The 17,880-nt window shown below is 39.8% G+C and overlaps 1 protein-coding gene across 2 annotated transcripts in view; it reads left to right on the top strand.

The window, feature by feature from the left end:
• The window catches only part of LOC100561760 (copine-5), a 185,775-nt gene that overhangs the window by 151,568 nt on the left and 16,327 nt on the right, over positions 1-17,880 (top strand). For both annotated transcript variants that reach the window (XM_062978409.1, XM_062978410.1), the window contains 2 exons: positions 4,440-4,493; positions 5,729-5,790. In XM_062978409.1, coding sequence (XP_062834479.1) covers positions 4,440-4,493; positions 5,729-5,790 — 116 coding nt within the window. The remainder of the gene's footprint in view (positions 1-4,439; positions 4,494-5,728; positions 5,791-17,880) is intronic.

Below are 17,880 nucleotides of genomic sequence, written 5' to 3'. Positions count from 1 at the left end.
AAAGGGATTCTATCAATTTACTGTAATAAGGAGAGGAAACAAGGCTTTAGAGAGGCTCACAAAAGGGAACTGAAGCAAAACAATGGAGCGGTAAAGGCCATTTCTCATTTTAAACACAGAATCATTCCTTGTATTTCATGTCTTACTGGGATGGTGAACCTTTTCTTGCTGTGCGCTGATTTAAAGTCCAAAAAGGGTGGAAGAAGGAACATATTCCAGCAGTGTGTGTGTCTTTAAGTCACTTGCCTAATTATGGCAGGTGAAGGGAGGCTGAGCAGGTGCCATAGGCTTATGTCCTGCCATGTTTACCTAAGGTTTATCATGTATGTATTACTGCTAATTCTTCATTTGTGTACTTGCTTATATATTTGCCTATCCAACAATGTATATGGATGGGTGCTGCCATGCTTTGAACATGTTGATGTTGCTTGCTGTAATAGAAGAAAGCTCTCATTAGCTAAGAATTTCTATGTAGGGACAGATCTACACTGGCCCACTATTCCAGGGCCAATCTAGCATGGCCCCAGGATGTTTCTCATAAGTACCACCAACACCACCCACGGGCTAAGAAAAAGTTATGACCACAAGTGAGGTTTGTATGTTTTTAAGACGGAGAACGGAACCAGCTTCCCAAAAATGAAACTCAAAATTCCATTTTCACAGAAGGAAAATACATTAAACTGAAAACATCTAAGACAAAAAAATAAAATCCACTTCAAAGTGCACATTCAGCCCCTCGAGAAACAATCATACTTTCCCAGTGTTTAGTCATGACTCCTGAGTGGGAGGCTCAGAAGCAAAGAAAGCTACAGCTGTAAATGGAACACTCAGATGCTACAGCAACACGTCTGGAAATTGACAAACACCCGAAAGCTCCAGGAAGCCATAACAAGCCCTGGAAAGAATGTGAGTCCTCTGGAAAATTACAAAGGCCAGGAAATGCGGAAGACTTACAGCAGGAGTAAATAACTTGCAGCCTTCCAGATGATGTTGGACAGCAACTCCCATCAATTTTAGCCTTCATAAATGGGAGGTAATGAATGGGTGTTGCAGTGCAGATTGCCCATCCAAATTTACAAGAGGGCAGGAAGGAGTTGGAATATAAAGGAGTTGTGACATCCTGACCATAGCTGCTATATGTCACAAAAACAGTCATGGAGATCAAAAGCAAGAAAGGGTAATAAGGGACAGTGAGCATGTCCACCAGGAAGACTGTCATGAACCAGGGGCTGAATTAGACCCATGAACTTGGTCCCTGCTATATGTGTTTTCTGATCAGAGAAAACACATGTTGATAATGTAATTATTGTGGGCCTTTGGTATCCACTGGGGTTTGGTATCAGGATCCCCATTAATGCCAAAACCCATTGGATTCTCAATTCCCATTATATACAATAGCATAGTATTGTATATAATGGCTAGTAACCAGCTGCAATAAATCACTACGGACCGAGAGGTCATGAGTTCGAAGCCCGGGTCAGGTTAAGCCCCTGACCATTAAATAGCCCGGCTTGCTGTTGACCTATGCAGCCCCGAAAGACAGTTGCATCTGTCAATTAGAGAAATTTAGGTACGCTTTATGCGGGAGGCTAATTTAACTAATTTACAACATCATAAAACTGTCAGCAAAACACGAGGAAAGGAATGAGGAAGTACAGCCACTAGTGGACAGTGAAGCAACAGCTCCCCCTGTGTCCGGAATCGTGAAGCTGGAAAAAAATGTTAAATGCTTCTGTGTCTGTCTATATATGTTATTTGTCTGTTGGCATTGAATGTTTGCCATATATGTGTTCATTGTAATCCGCCCTGAGTCCCCTTCAGGGTGAGAAGGGCGGAATATAAATACTGTAAATAAATAAATAAACAGTAAAATGGGTTCCCTTATGTAAAAAGGCAAAATCAAGGTTTGCTTTTTGGACTTATTTTTAAAAATTCAAATGGGATAGTTGAATCCTTGGATGCAGAATCCATAACTACTACAGAGGGCTGACTATACTTCAAAATTAATCCTTGTTTCCATCAGCCAATATGTAAGAGAAGGAACTGGCTTCTTTATCTCTGCTTGTGCCTTAGAGATAGCCTCATTAATACCAATATAGCTCAGATAGTACATTTCAGCACTGGTGGTGGATATGACTCAGATCTGAAGGGACTAGTTGGGAATCATCATGCACAAGAATGTGGAGAGGAGACCTCCAAGTGAAATCAAGGATAGTTTATTGGCCCAGCATGCTTTAGGTTTTCTGCTAGTAAGAAACCCAGCTTCACAGAGGTTAGAAACCTCATAGCACCTCACCCCACTCACAGTCTTTCTTTCCCTCTGCTCTTTCTCTAACAGAACTCACCTAACTGTATTGTACGCTGTGTTGATCTGTATTAGCATAAAAAAGCTATAAAGGAATCCTACCGCGCCTTTGAGGCTAAGTGCGGAAAAGAAATTTCTAGCACAAGTTAGATGCATTTGATAAAGAAGATTGGAATTTATGAAAACTTATGTTAGACATTTATTTTTCTCTGTCTAAAAAGCTTTATAGCTTTTTATTAGCTTTTTAGATCTATGCTATGTAAGTGAAGTAGGACCTGCAAGGTCAATACACTATAGCTTGAAACAGAGGGTGCACCTGTAGTGCAGAATTAATATAGTTTGACAACACTTAACTGCCATGGCTCAGTGCTATGGAATCATGAAAGTTCTCATTTTACAACATCTTTAGCCTTCTCTGCCAAAAAGTAATTCACCAATCTACCAATCCCAGGATGTCATAGCATTGAAACATGGCAGTTAAAGTGGTGTCAAATTGCATAAGTTTTAAAATGTTGATGTATCCTCCGTTGGTTTTGATGTCTGAGTGGTGATTTGAACCCTAGTCTCCTGAGTTGTAATAAAGTGTTCAAAGCATGACATCACTCTCGACCTCCTCCTTTCGTTACCTGAAATCAAGCCCCATAGACAGTGAAGATGGACTCAGATACTGAGAACAGACACTGAGAAAGATGTTTTGCACCTCACTTTTATGTATGTATATATTTAATATTTCACCTTCCCTTTGGCATGGAACCCTAAGGTAGCTTACAACAAAGTAAAGCAAAATATACTTCCTAGTAAACTTCCCAGAGGCATATATTGGCTATTGTCATAAACGTACTATTGGGCTGGATTTTCATCAAATCCAGCATGGCTTTTTCTTATGCAGAACCAGCTCAAGACATTTTGCTGCCTGATGCAAATGATGAGATGGGAACCCCTCTTAGAGTACAAATAGAGGCTGACCAGTCTGACAACTAAATCATATTTTTACACTGATGGTGGGAATAGCATTCCCTCACGACACCTGAAGCAACAGAAAGATCCCAAGACAGATGTACAACTCCCATATCTTTTTTTCCTCCTTTACAATGAGACCTCTGAATAACTATGAAAAACAGCTAGGAGGCTGTCACTCCCCCCCCCCTCCCTGGGCACCTGCCACCTGACATGGTTACCTCACTTGGCTTAATGTTAGTGCTGGTCCTATTAGACCATCTCCTGCCCTCAGAGAGAAGAATGCAGAGCCAAGGATTTGGTGTCTAACAGTCATCCTTTTTCTAATCACAAATGCATTTCAATCACACTTCCAAGAGACTTGGAACATAATCTGTTTTCCTATTGTATTTTGTTGCCTTTCACTCTTCCAAAATAGCAAATATGCAAACAATAATTTTCCTATCATTACATATGTACTTCGTGCTAACTACAAATAATCATGTCTACTGAATGTGGTATCCTAAAATGATTTGTTTAGAACTTGGTTGCTGTGATCGGACTTAATATAGAAATGTTGTTTCCCTTTTTTGATGACACACCAGGACAGAAGATTATTATAGTACGTCAGATCTATTTTAGAAAATATTATTTGTACATATGCTGTGGTAATTTACAATGTGATAATACCTAAACTATTTGCTTTGAATTTTCAATAGTTTCTTACTACAACCAAATTATTTCCTGTTTGAATTTGCATCTGTTATAACTCAGGGGATGTCTCAGATTTGGAACAGAAAGTCAAATCCATATAATTTGGGGTATTGGTCTGGTACCCAGCATCCTATAGCATTACGAGCCTAATGAAGTCCTTATAAGCACTACATTGGATGCATGAAACATTTGGGACAGTGCATATGTGTTAAATTTTTTTAAATAATTTAATGTATTGTTGTTAAAATGTGAATATTTAAATATTTAAAGTGCAACGGTGCTTTCAATATTTAATTATATAGAACCCAAATGTGGCACATCTGTACTGCAAACTTTACCGCTATCCAACTGTCTAGCATAAATAAATATAAATATCTGTGCCAATGCAGCTACAATAGTTTTTACAAATCAGCTCTAAATGCATCTTCCACAGCCATTTGGCATCACCCTCACTTGCTTTTCTTTTCCTATTTTTCTCATTCAGGTAGTTAATCCCAAGAAGAAGATGAAGAAAAAGAAGTATATTAATTCTGGAACAGTAAGTAACATTATTTTAACTCTTGTTTTACATTGCTAAAAAGAAATTATTTTAAAGCTGAACAAGAGCAGAGATATAATTTCTCAGATGGTTTTAGACTTGGTATCTCAGTAGCATGGGCCATATTTTGGTCAACTAGTTGGAATTTAATTAATTTTTAAACTCTACCGCAGGAGGGCCATTACGTACATGAATGAAAACTGAGCACTGAATAATAATGTGCCATCAAGAAATTACTTCTGCCCTACTTCATAAGACATAATGGATCTCATGCTACACAGATGTAGGCCAAAAAACAGGGTGGCAATTCTATGTATACCTACACTAAACAATTACAGTAGTATAATGCCATTTTAAGTGTCATGGCTCTATCCTTAGGGCTCCTGAGGTTTATGGTTTGGTGAGATAGTTGGGTTTCGCTTCTAAAGAGTTCCAATTCTTAATTCTAGCTGAGGATTTTAAACTATTTACTGGATTACAAATCCATCAAAGACAATGAATTTACAGAATGGGGACATACTCTTCAAAGTACTAACTGCAGTAACTGTTTATTGCTGATACATTCTGAGGTTATCCAAATAGCAGTTCGATATCACTTTAATTATTATAGTTTAATTCACTTTATTAGTCTTAGTTATGTTTGAATGCTTATTATTTAATTACTTTTTATATTACATTGTAATTATTTTAATTTGCAAGCTGCCTTGAGTCTATGGCCCCTTTCATACTGCCCCTATAGCGCAGGATCTGATCCCAGATTATCTGCTTATCCCAGATTATCTGGCAGTGGAGACTCATATAATTCAATTTAAAGCAGATCAGATCCTGGGATATATGGCAGTGTATAAGAGGCCTGAGTCTTGGAGAAAAGGTGGTTATGAATCAAACAAAAGTCACAATCTCGTACTCACAATCTGTGTAACAATCTTAATTACATACCAAGTGGGTGTATCTCAGGCTCAGCTCAACACTCCCTCCTTATTTGCCTGTCAAATAGGAATAAAAAACCCTTTTGAATGTTTCCACCCATTATATGCAGTTAAAAGGCGATTACATCAAATCTGCCATTTATTCTTATACCCTACAAAGCATTCCTGCCTGATTCTAGTCCAAAGCAGGTACAGGTTTACATACAAATGTCATAGTAGAAAGTAAATGAACATTTGGCTATATCAATAATACCTTCATCAGGGTTGCCTATGTAATGGTGCCTCTGTTTCTTTTCAATTTTTAAGGTGACCTTGCTCTCATTTGCAACAGAATCAGAGCACACATTTCTAGACTACATCAAGGGAGGGTAAGTAGATTCTCTAATCAAAATAGAAGAACTGTTGGTTGGTAGTTGGACCATCTTATTTGAATTTATGGATGCACCCCCTTCCCAAGTATAAGCCCCAAAACGACAGGATGATTTGACCCAGCAGACCACTCAATTTGTTACTTAATCCTTCAGTTGAGAAAATGTCCCATCTGTAAGTATATTGATAGTGCACTCATTTATCATTGCCTTGGTTTTAAAGTAATGGATTGCTCCTTTTGTTGTTTGTTGGGATTTTTAGTTTCTTATATTAATTCTTTGTGATAAATATCTAGTTTTGTTTTCTGCTGTTTGACATTTAATTGCTATAGCCACCTTGAGTCTTTTCTTTTCTTAGATAGCTTCTTAGAAGGTGTTGTTCTACTTTGCCTAATGGAGCAGTCTTCCTCATGGAGGGTCTTCCTCAAATCCCTCTTCATTAGATAATCATTAATTAGGGTTTAACATACCATTTGGGGGTCCAGAGGTTCCAGCATCAAATAGATTGTGTAGATCCATTTCAGTTTGGTTGCAGAACAGACAAGTCTTGTTGACTTGGTGGATGAATTATTCCCAGAACTGAATGAGGGACTTGGAATATATCTTTCTACTTGATTTCTCGGGGATTTTCGGTATGATTGGCCAGGGTATTTTTCTGGAATACCATGTTGGGATTTGGAAGCATTGTTTTACAGCATCTCTTGCCCCTTCTACACTGCCATATAAAATCTAGATTATCTGCTTTGAACTGGATTATATGGCAGTATAGACTCATATAATCCAGTTCAAAGTATATAATGTGGATTACATGCTTTGATAATCTTAGGCCCCTTTCACGCAGCTGTATAAAATCCACATTGAACTGGATTATATGGCAGTGTGAACTCAGATAATCCAGTTCAAAGTAGATATTGTGGATTATTTGCCTTGATATTTTGGGTTATATGGCAGTGTGGAAGGGCCCTGAAGGTGGAAGGTGCTGGGGATTACTTTTCCATGACCTGTGTGTCTGTTCTGTCCCTCATACTATGCTGGGGAGGTATCTGGAGGTTTGGACTTTGCTGCCATCAGTGTCTTGTTTGCATCTAATTCTATTTCTCCTCTCCACATAACTCCATGGAAGTGGTTTCAGTTCTATACCAGTGTCTGATATACAGTAGAGTCTCACTTATCCAACATCCGTTTATCCAACGTTCTGGATTATCCAGCACAGTTTGCCTCCTGCCCTGATCCAAAACTGTTTCTCTAGACAGCAAGGATTGAATTTTTTATGGATTTTATTTCTGACAGTGTTGCTGCTCTAAGTTCATTTTATGCAATTCTATTTTTATTTGTGGTCCATTTGTTAGTAGCGAATATTTTCGTAGTCAATGTTTTCAATATATTGTGATGTTTTGGTGCCAAATTCATAAATACAGTAATTATTACATAACGTCACCATGTTTTGCACTGCTTTTTCTGTCGATTTGTTGTAAAACATGATGTTTTTGGTGCTTAATTTGTAAAATCATAACATCGTAATTTGACATTTAATAGGCTTTTCCTTAATCCCTCCTTATTATCCAACATTTTCACTTATCAAATGTTCTGCCAGCCCATTTATGTTGGATAAGTGAGACTCTACTGTAATATTAAATTGGGGTCTGGATTAGAGTAACAAAATCCAGACAAGACATAGGTAAAAGGTAAAGGTTTCCCCTGACGTTAAGTCCAGTCATGTCTGACTCTGGGGGTTGGTGCTCATCTCTATTTCTAAGCTGGCATTGTCTGTAGACACCTCCAAGGTCATGTGGCTGGCATGACTGCATGTAGTGCCGTTACCTTCCCGCTGGAGCGGTACCTCTTGATCTACTCACATTGGCATGTTTTCGAAATGCTAGGCTGGCAGAAGCTGGAGCTAACAGCAGCCGCTCACACCGCTCCCGGGGTTTGAACCTGGGACCTTTCAGTCTGCAAGTTCAGCAGCTCAGTCCTTTAACACACTTCTCCATCGGGGCTCCAAGACATAGGTATTTGGCCCATATTGGAAAGGGTTCAACATTCCCTGAAGATGTTGGGCCCTTCCACACAGCCATATAACCCAGAATATCCAGGCAGATAATCCACAATATCTGCTTTGAACTGGATTATCTGAGTCCACACTGCCAGATAATCCAGTACAATGTGGATTTTATACAACTGTGTGGAAGGGGCTGCCTTTGAAGACTGTTCAGAAACTGCAGCTAGTACACCGAGCAGCAACCATAATTTTAACTGAGGCAGGTTACAAGGGCCATACAACTTCCATGCTAACACTGCTTCATTGGATCCCAGTTTGTTTCTGGGCACAATTTGTGCTGGTTATAGCCTATAAAGCCAAATACGGCTCAGGATTGAGCTATCTGGCAAACTGTATCTCCCCATATGAGGCTGACCTGGCACTGAAATCCTCAGCAAGGGCCCTTCTCTCAGCCCGCCCACCACCACAGTTGAGATTGGTAAGGATGTAAGACAGAACTACCCTCTGGAACCCACTTCCCATGGAGGCCAGAATGGCCCCCTTCTTTGCTGTCCTTCAGTTGGCAGACAAAGACCTTTTTGCCTCCAGAGTCTTTTAAAACAGAAGGTTTTTTGAGAGTGCTCTTTTAATAAGGCACAGTTTTGTTTTAAATAGAACGGTTTAAAATGGCTTTTATCATTTTAAATGCATGGTTGAATTTTTAATATCATGAATATTTTAATTCCATTTAACATTCACTGCATTTTTTAAAAACTGGATTGTTCTTGCTTTAAATTGTAAGCCACATTTTCTCAAATTTGAGGGAATAATAAAAGTGGATCCTATATAAGAATCATGCTTTTGTAAATGGATACAGGGATTAGAATTGGTCGGTTTCATAATGTTCGTGCCTAGTAGAAGGCTGCTGTTAGGTTACTATGCAACAAAGTCGACAAATTGCCAAATGTGCACTGCATACCAATATGTATTTCATACTAATGTACATCAGTCTCAATGCACATCAGGCACCCTTGTCATTGTCCCAATAGATGCCTTGACAATTCACCAACAGGGGTTTTTTTTAGTGGTTCTGATGCTTAACTAAGTACAGTGAGCCCGGTGGTACAACAGGTTAAACCACTGAGCTGCTGACCTTGCTGACCAAAAGGCCAGTGGTTTGAATCCAGGGAGCAGGGTGAGCTCCAGCTGTTAGCCCCAGCTTCTGCCAACCTAGCAGTTCGAAAACATGCAAATGTGAGTAGATCAATAGGTACCTCTCCAGAGGGAAAGTAATGGCACTCCATGCCACATGACCTTGGAGGCATCTATGGACAACACCGGCTCTTCGGCTTAGAAATGGAGATGAGCACCAACTCCCAGAGTTGGACACAACTAGACTTTATCTATCTATCTATCTATCTATCTATCTATCTATCTATCTTTCATTCATTCATTCATTCATTCATCTATCTATAATAAAATGGTGCCTCTAATATACAATAACAAAATCAAGGCTTGCTTTGGGATTTGTCTGTGGGAAGGGTAATATTTTCAAGTTCTGGATGATTGTATCTGTGGATGCGGAATCCATGAATATGGAGGGCCAACTGTATATAAAGTTATTTGAGGTAAAAGATTGGAAATAATTAAAAAAATTACCACCCCATTAACACAAAAACCACAGCTGCCACTGTATTGCACCAAACATGCTATCTGATCCACTGTACTGACATTTCCTGGTGCGAAAGATATGTATGCTTTTCCTCATACTTATAAAGGCCTCTCTTTATAGCTATATATATCCATATCCATGTGAATTATCATTCCCTGGCATTTCCAAGTTTCAAAATGTATAGGGTACCAGGCAGATGGGAAGAGGGTGAAAATTATGGTGACTCAGGAAAGTATGCAGCTTGCTGTACCATAATGTATATCAGTAGCATCAGAAGCTAGTTCCGCTGACAAAGCTATGCATATTGCTTATACCACCTGAGGCTGAGACTCTTAGTTGATAGATAATGTTTAAAGGATCACAAGAAAGAAATGTGTTAATCGCCCAAAGGTCTTACCAAAGAGTTTTGATCAGATTACATCCTCTCAGGAAAATAACTATTTGGGAAGCAACAAAAGACATACATGAACAACAGGGCCTCAGGGAAATGACTTGTTTAGACCCAACATTAGGAATACCTTCACTCATTAAAATCAATGTAATCATGTCTAATGTAACTCCTGTTGATTTCACTGAACTTACCTGGAAATATGATTAATTCCGAAGAAGAGAAGATTCAGGGCCCTTCCACACAGTCATATAACCCAAAATATAAAGGCAGATAATCCACAATATTTGCTTTGAAGTGAGTTATCTGAATCCACGCTGCCATATAATCCAGTTCAATGTGGATGCTATACAGCTGTGTGGAAGGGGCCTAAGAGGTGATATGATAGCAGTGCTTACGTAGTTAAAAGGATGTCACATTGAAGATGGAGCAAGTTTATTTTCTGCTGCTCCAGAGACTAAAAAGACATGGAATAATGGATTCCGATGACAGGAAAAGAGATTCCACCAAACCCCCAAAAACTTCCTGATGGTAAGGGTTGTTTGACAGTGGAATATGTTGATGCTTCTGAATGAGGTGGAGTTTCCTTCTCTGGGGGTTTTTAAACAGAGACTGGATAGCCATCTGCCAGGAATGCTTTGATTGTATATTCCTGCATGGCACAATGGGGTTGGACTGAATGGCTCTTGTGGTCTCTTCCAACTCTAGGATTCAGTCTACTACAGACAATGATGTTAAGAAGTTAAAAATACACATGTAAACAAAAGGGAAGAATACCCGTTGGTACTTGAAATGATATCAATCAGGAATCCCAGGCCTTCATGCCAAATCCAGCCAACCTGAGGTCTCTCTTCAGTCTTCTGGGGAACCACTGATTTCATACCCTCATTCCCACAATATTATCCATTTGATGTTTTTCCAGATTTTAAACACATCCTGAAAAGCTAGAGTGCCTTTTCTAAAGCTTAATGACTGGCAGAAAGAGCTTTAAATCCAAATATGTTGGCATTTTTTCATGCTTCCTTTGTTTGGCTACCCGCCACTGGGATGTAGCCCCTAAAAACGTCACTAAATTGAATATAATTATGAATTTTAGCTGAAAGGGGTCCCCTTTGCATAACCTACTTTTGTTGGATTGGACACAGATTCATGGAAGATACCAGGGTCCAGTGAAGGCTCCATGCTAAGGCATTGCTAATTTTATTTTCTTTTTTTGATATAGATTTTATTCACATTTTATATAATAACAAGATAAGATCCATAAAGGGAAAATCAGGGTAAAACTAGGACAAGTGGGTGGGTTAAAAAAACTATCGGGTATCATTCTAAATGGGGTTGGTATGGGATAGAAAAAGGAGAAAGAGAGGGAAAAGGGGGAGAGGGTAGGGAGGGGGAATTTGTTGAACTTCCAATCTTCTCTGATTTGATTCTTCTCTTATTTTGCTTCCCTCTCTGCTAGGTCTCCTGTTTGGCAAGTAGGTCCTCTTTTCCAAGTTCAGTTATATAAATAACTTTCTATTCTCTTTTCTCAAGAAACGCTTCAGTAATGTCCAGTCTGCCATTTTCTTAGGTTTTCCTTGATGTTGTGTCAACAGTTGTGTCAAAAGATCCATATCCATAATAATAGGCAGCTAATTTTCTTATGTCCTCCTGCATTGCTTCTCATATTGCTCCAGAGTGCCGCCCAACCCTGCAGAGCAGCTTTTTGAGAAGCACAGATGTTGCAGGATGAAAGAGGACTTGGAAAGCTGCCTCATCCCTCCCTTCTTCCAATGCAAGTAGATCTGTGCTAAGTGCCATTCTGGAGCTGATCCAGTAGAACTACAGCTAGAATCTTCCTACAATTAAAAAGAATGTCCTGGAAGAAAAGATATTTAGGACATAAATTAATGACGGGTACAAATTGACATGATCTCCATGAAGAATGCTATAGATTAGGAGGGGTTATATCAGCATTATTTCTCTAGTCTTCTCATGGGGGAAGCGTTACTGCTCCCTATTCCTCCTGCATCCAAAGAGAATCTTTGACATAGGAGGGATGAGAAATAGCTTCTAAAAGTCAAAATTCATTCAAAAAGAACAAAGGAAAATGCAAATCAGTTCCTCAGTGCTGAAAGCTACTTTTCTGATGCATATCTGGCCTAGTCATAATCCACTGTTGAAGCCAATGTTCAGAGCATCTGCAGTTGGGGAGTACAAATAGGATTTGCGACAAAAGGTCGCAACATGGGAGGGGCTCTCTATCAGTCAAAATACTCATTTCTCGCCTGCTTTCCCCCTCCACCCATGTTCTGGATCCTTCAGCAGTTAATCGCTATGCTTGTGACCATTTGGCGAGTCAGTTTTCATTGGGCTGTTGAGAGTGACTCTTTGAGATTCTTTTCTTTTTTGTGAGAAAATACTGTGAAATTTACCAAGAGCCCCCAGTCTCACAGTGGGTTAAACCACTAAGCTGCTGAACATGCTGACCAAAAGGTCAGTGGTTTGAATCCGGGTAGCGGGATGAGCTCCTGCTGTTACCCCAGCTTCTGTGAACCTAGCTTCTGCCTAACATGCAAATGTGAGTAGATCAATAGGTACCGCTCTGACTGGAAAGTAACGACACTCCATGCAGTTATGACTTTGGAGGCATCTACAGACCACATGACCTTGGAGGCATCTACAGACAATGCCGGCTCTTCGGTTTAGAAATGCAGATGAGCACCACCCCCCAGAGTCGGACACAACTAGACTTAATGTCAAAGGGAAACCTTTACCTTTACCTTACTGTGAAATTCAGAGGGTCCCCATAAATTGACAAGCGACTTGAAAGCATATAGGCATGTCTCAGAAAACCTTGTAAGTCCCTGATGAGATCTCCCTCATTTGTGCAGATGAAGATGATGATGATATTTATTTATATGCTGCTTTTTCTCTCTTAAAAGAACACAAAACAGTAAACAATGCCAAAAAACATACTATGTACAATTTTAAAGCATATAAACACTGAAACAGAACTAAACATATGACTATTAAAAACCATTCAAAACCTATTAAAATAGATAAAATACTACGCAACACCTGCTAGTTTGGCCTTAAAAACAGATGGTGTTCTTTGGGCTACATATGAAAAAGCACACATACATTAAAGTTCCTGTTAGTACATATGGTGATTTCCAGACTTAGTGGAACTCTAGCCTTTATTTAGAAATTGGATACTGGGCAAGATGCTTACTTCCTAAACATGTATTGCCATAACATTCCTAGTATTTATTTATTCCTGCATTCTCATTCTGCAAAAGCCAGGGCTTGGGGGGTTTTCTTTTAAGTCTACAGCTCAGCAAATCCTACAGAGAGCACAGCCAGTGGCTATACTGGCTGGACCATTTCTGGGAACTCTTGTCCAGGAAAAAAGAGCACAGTAATGGCTAGTTGTGAAAAGAATTCATCAGAGATCAATTTGCTGTTCCTGAAAGGCGACAAACTGTGGAAATCAATATAGGTTCATTCAGAGCACTTAACAACAATAGTCAGATTGTTGCTTGGCCATTATAAACCTATCAGAAGAAATCCTAAAAGGGCATTTGATTGGATTAAAAAGCTTTCAGGTTGCAAAGATCTAGTAGGTTAGTTTAGCAACAAACAGGTGCCTAGTGTATAACCAAAATTGACTCTGGTGCCAGTGGGTCAGTAAATCGACTCTGGGTTCTAATCCAAACTTTAAAGCACTTATCCAAGGCACTGAACCTACTTGGGGGGGGGGGGGTAAACTTTATTTGCTGCAGAAGAAAGAGCTCAAAAAACCACTTCTGAGCATTCCTTTCCTGAAGAACCCTGTGAAATTCATGGGGTTACCATGAGATAGGTGACTTGAAACCATATCATACAAACGTCAGCACTTTTGACAGTTCTCTTAATGTTCAAGTGAAAACCTGGAGTGGGTTCACCATGTCACTGACTCTGTCTCCACTGCTTTTCCTCCCTAGATTTTATTGTGTGGTTTTCCTTTCTCTTGAAAACTATTACCTCTTTCCCAGATAACAGAGTCAATTCATTTGCTCTCATAATATTTTTGTGAACCAAAAAAAAAGTCTTCTGAAGACAAGACGTATTCAGTTTAATTATGCCTTGGTCTAATTTCTTGTTAATTATTAATTCCTCTCCCTGAGTCATTGGTCCTCCCACTTGGGGGTGGTGGGAAATTGGGCTCCTCAGCAAGGCTGATGTGGTGGCTTTCTTTGCACTGCCTCTGGCTGCCATCCAGGAGAGCAATTAGCTAGCTGTGCAAAGATTTGCTTTCCTTATAAGCTTAGTGCATTCATAATACCAAGTTCTATTTTATTAGTTATGGATTTGACAGATAGGTCTGTCCAGGAATAGGAAGTGTTACTTTTTACACTGCAACTCCCAGAATTCCTTAGCTAGCATGGACATTATTCATGTTGGCTAGGGGATTCTGGAAGCTGTAGTCCAAAATACATAATTTCCAGTTGTGCATTGTGGGAACGAGGATTAAACACACATTTAGGAACCATCCATGTTCTTCTTCTGTGACTAATTAGTGTGCTCTGATGATTAATGTCAGACATGGATATATAAGGTCCATATTCTTTTCCCTCCTAGGCCACAAAACTCTCCAGATGACCTTAGGCCAGGCATTCTTTTTCAAGCTGCCCTATCTTACATAGTTATTGTCAGGACATATAGAGAAGAGCATGAACTTGCCAGAGGAAAGGTGGAATATTAATGTAAAATTAATGTAAATAAATACAGTTATCTTTTCATCTTCTTTTCATCATGCAGATATAAAATCTCTTTCACATTATACACTGATAATGCATTCATTTCACTTGAACTGTAATTCTCAGGTTTGTAGATTTGTGAAATATTCAGGATTCTAGTGCCTCAGTAGACAAGAAATCCCAGGAATCCGTAGGAGACAACCATGGCAATTAAAATGGGATCAAATTTCTATGATTCTGTAGAGTTGAAAAGACCTAAAAAAACCTTTCCTTTGGAGAACCCATCAGTAACTATTTTCCAGCATGATGGGTACACCCATCATTTAAATTGGCCTCTCCCAAATGATTTAGTACCCACTGATTGTGTAATGCCATGGCCATGCTGCATAGAGTGATGGAAGTTGTAGTCCAACCCATCTAGAGAATGCTTTGAACACATTAAATAATAGGCACACTGGAAGGTGTCCTGCCTTAGTCTTGGGAAACCATTTTGCTTATCCTGTTTGGGGTTTCCCCCCTGAAATGAGACCAACATTGTTGTGGATACACTCATCCAGATGCTACTGCAGTGGATCTCCCAACGTCTGTACAGCTTTGGTTGTTAAAAACACAAGACCAGGACTGATAAAACAGGTGGCAACCCCTGCCCTTAATGTCAGTTTTCTTCTGTGAGATGGGTGGATTCATATCATCTTGTAACATTTTTGCAGCTTAAACAAACTGGTTCAAGAAATATTAAAACGTAGCAGGCTTGGAGGGGATTACTTATGACCATGAAACCCTCCAGATGTTAACAAAATGGCAATTTCCATCAGTCCTAACCATTTTCTATGTTAGCTAGGGGTGCTGCAACTGGTAGTTCAACAATGTCTGCAACCATGATGTCCTCCAGTTGGGGTTAGCTTGCAACTTCCAGCATCCCTCATCTATTCTACTTAAGATTTCTATTCTGCCTCCACTTTCCAGGATACATAATCTGTGTGAATCCCAGCCCTGGTTTATGGAATTAATATGTAGCCTCCCTACTGAACTTAGTTATTCAATTGAAGTTGCTATGAGCCAAATTTCCAAAGATGCTGGGAAGAAATGTGGATCCCTGAGAAAACTGGAATCCTCTTGAAGTCTTCATAGAATCATAGAGTTGGAGGAGACCTAATGGGTCATTCAGTCTAAACCTCTGCCAAGAAGCAGGAAAATCACATTCAAAGCAGCTCTGACAGATGGCCATCCAGCCTCTGCTTAAAAGCCTCCAAAGAAGGAGCCTTCACCACAGTCTGGGACAGAGAGTTCCACTGCTGAACAGCTCTCACAGTGAGGAAGATCTTCCTAATGTTCAGGTGGAATCTCCTTTCCTGTAGTTTGAATCCATTGTTCCGTATCCTAGTCTGCAGGGCAGCAGAAAACAAGCTTGCTCCCTCCTCCCTATGACTTCCCCTCACATATTTATATATGGCCATCATGGCTCCTCGCAGCGTTCTCTTCTGCAAGCTAAACACAGCCAGCTCTTTAAGTAGTTCCTCATATGGATCTAGACACTATACTCCTATTTACGCAGGCCAAAATCCCTTTGGCTTTTTTAGCCGCTGCATCACATTGTTGGCTCATGTTTAACTTTTGAGTTCTGTTATTGATGTTTTAAAAGGTGCTTTTAGGATGTTTTTAAGATGTTTTGTTAAAGATGTTTTAAAGATGTTTTTAAGATGTTTTTAAATTGTTGTTTTAGCCAGTTCTTGTGAGCCGCCCCGAGCCCTAGGGGAGTGGCGGCATATAAGTTTGAAAAATAAATAAATAAATAAATAAATAAATAAATAAATAAATAAATAAACTTGTCCATGAAGGCTCCAAGATCTTTTTCACATGTACTGCTATCAAGCCAGGCATCCCCCGTTCTGTATCTTTGCATTTCATTTTTTTCTACCTAAGTGAAGTATCTTACATTTGTTCCTGTTGAACTTCATTTTGTTAGTTTTGGCCCATCTCTCTAATCTCTTAAGATCGTTTTGAATTCTACTCCTGTCTTCTGACGTATTAGCTATCCCTCCCAAATTGGTGTCGTCTGCAAACTTAATGATCATGCCTTCTAACTTGGCTGATCTACTATTCACTGCTTGTTTTGAGGCTACCTGTTCATGGGCACCTCTACCAATCTATGCCCACCATCAGCAACATTTTCTATCCTGTTGAGTGTTCAAAAGCTCCTGATCCGTCAAGTTGATCAACAGGATCAACTTGACAGATCTAGTTACCCAGGCATCCAACTATGCTACTGGAGACTTCACAACAACTAGGGAGGCTAAGGGCTAACTTTCCTCAGTGAGTCTTTCTGTTCCCTTAACCCTATCACAGGAGGGGGTTCAGCAGTAGCTTGTGGTCCAAGGATGGCAGTGGAAATTCATCCAGACATTTTAGGCTTGTTTGGTGTTGCCTCGTTCAAGCGCTTTGACTTACTCTGACTCCAGGAGTGGGTTTTTTCACACTATTTTATTGCAGTCTATTATGCTGCTTTTAATTTATGTTCCTTTTCCTTTATCCTTGGTTACAAGAATTCAAAAGCTGCTGATAGGAGAATCTCACATGGAAGTCAGTGGGGCATCCTAATCTTTGCACTGCCAGAGATGCTTCCCTGCTTTCATTCTTCCCCACTGGCTTCAGGGGATTTGCCCACCCTGTCCTACTTCAGCTACCCTGTTCCATCTCCAGAACAGCAGCAAAACAAAAAAGCCTTTCCCGCTGGCCTTGTCTCTGCCTATCTAACCAGCATTTTAAATGTTATCTTCCTTTGACAGCCCTGTTTTTTTCATTAGGATGCTTGCATGACGTGTGAAGGGTATGTCATGGGAGCAATTGATATTGACGGAGGGTAGGAGATGACAGGCTTGGAATCTCATCTGAGAAGGCTGCTAGAGAAATGTCTGATGACAGGCTTTTCAATCATCCCTTTTATCAGCACTAATGTTCCATGTCCTCTAAACTACTGCCTCTCCTCTACTGGGAAGGAGAGCCCAGCACTGGGACCTGGCCCTGCTTCCTTTCTGTTCTACTAAAACAAAGGAAAGATAATATATGGCTGATGTACTGCATTCTTCCTAACAGTGAAGTTTGCTTCCACTTAGTGCAGGCATCTGGCACTTAACGTGTCAACAAAACATTAGAAATTCTTGAGATGCTCAAAAGAATAGAATCACAACTTGGCATTCTGTACACCAGCCTTTGCCAGATTAGTGCTGGCTGGGAATGAGGGGCACTGTATTCCAACTAGGGTTGGCTGTTGTTTCCTTTTGTAAGGGATGTCCTATTTTTGAGAGTCAGAAATGGCAAATGTTTGGCAAAT

This window comes from Anolis carolinensis, chromosome 4 (assembly GCF_035594765.1).
Source record: "Anolis carolinensis isolate JA03-04 chromosome 4, rAnoCar3.1.pri, whole genome shotgun sequence".
In the NCBI taxonomy this organism is placed as follows: domain Eukaryota; kingdom Metazoa; phylum Chordata; class Lepidosauria; order Squamata; family Dactyloidae; genus Anolis; species Anolis carolinensis.
The sequence above is the reverse complement of the archived record's forward strand: the minus strand, read 5'-3'. Positions and strand labels throughout refer to the sequence as shown.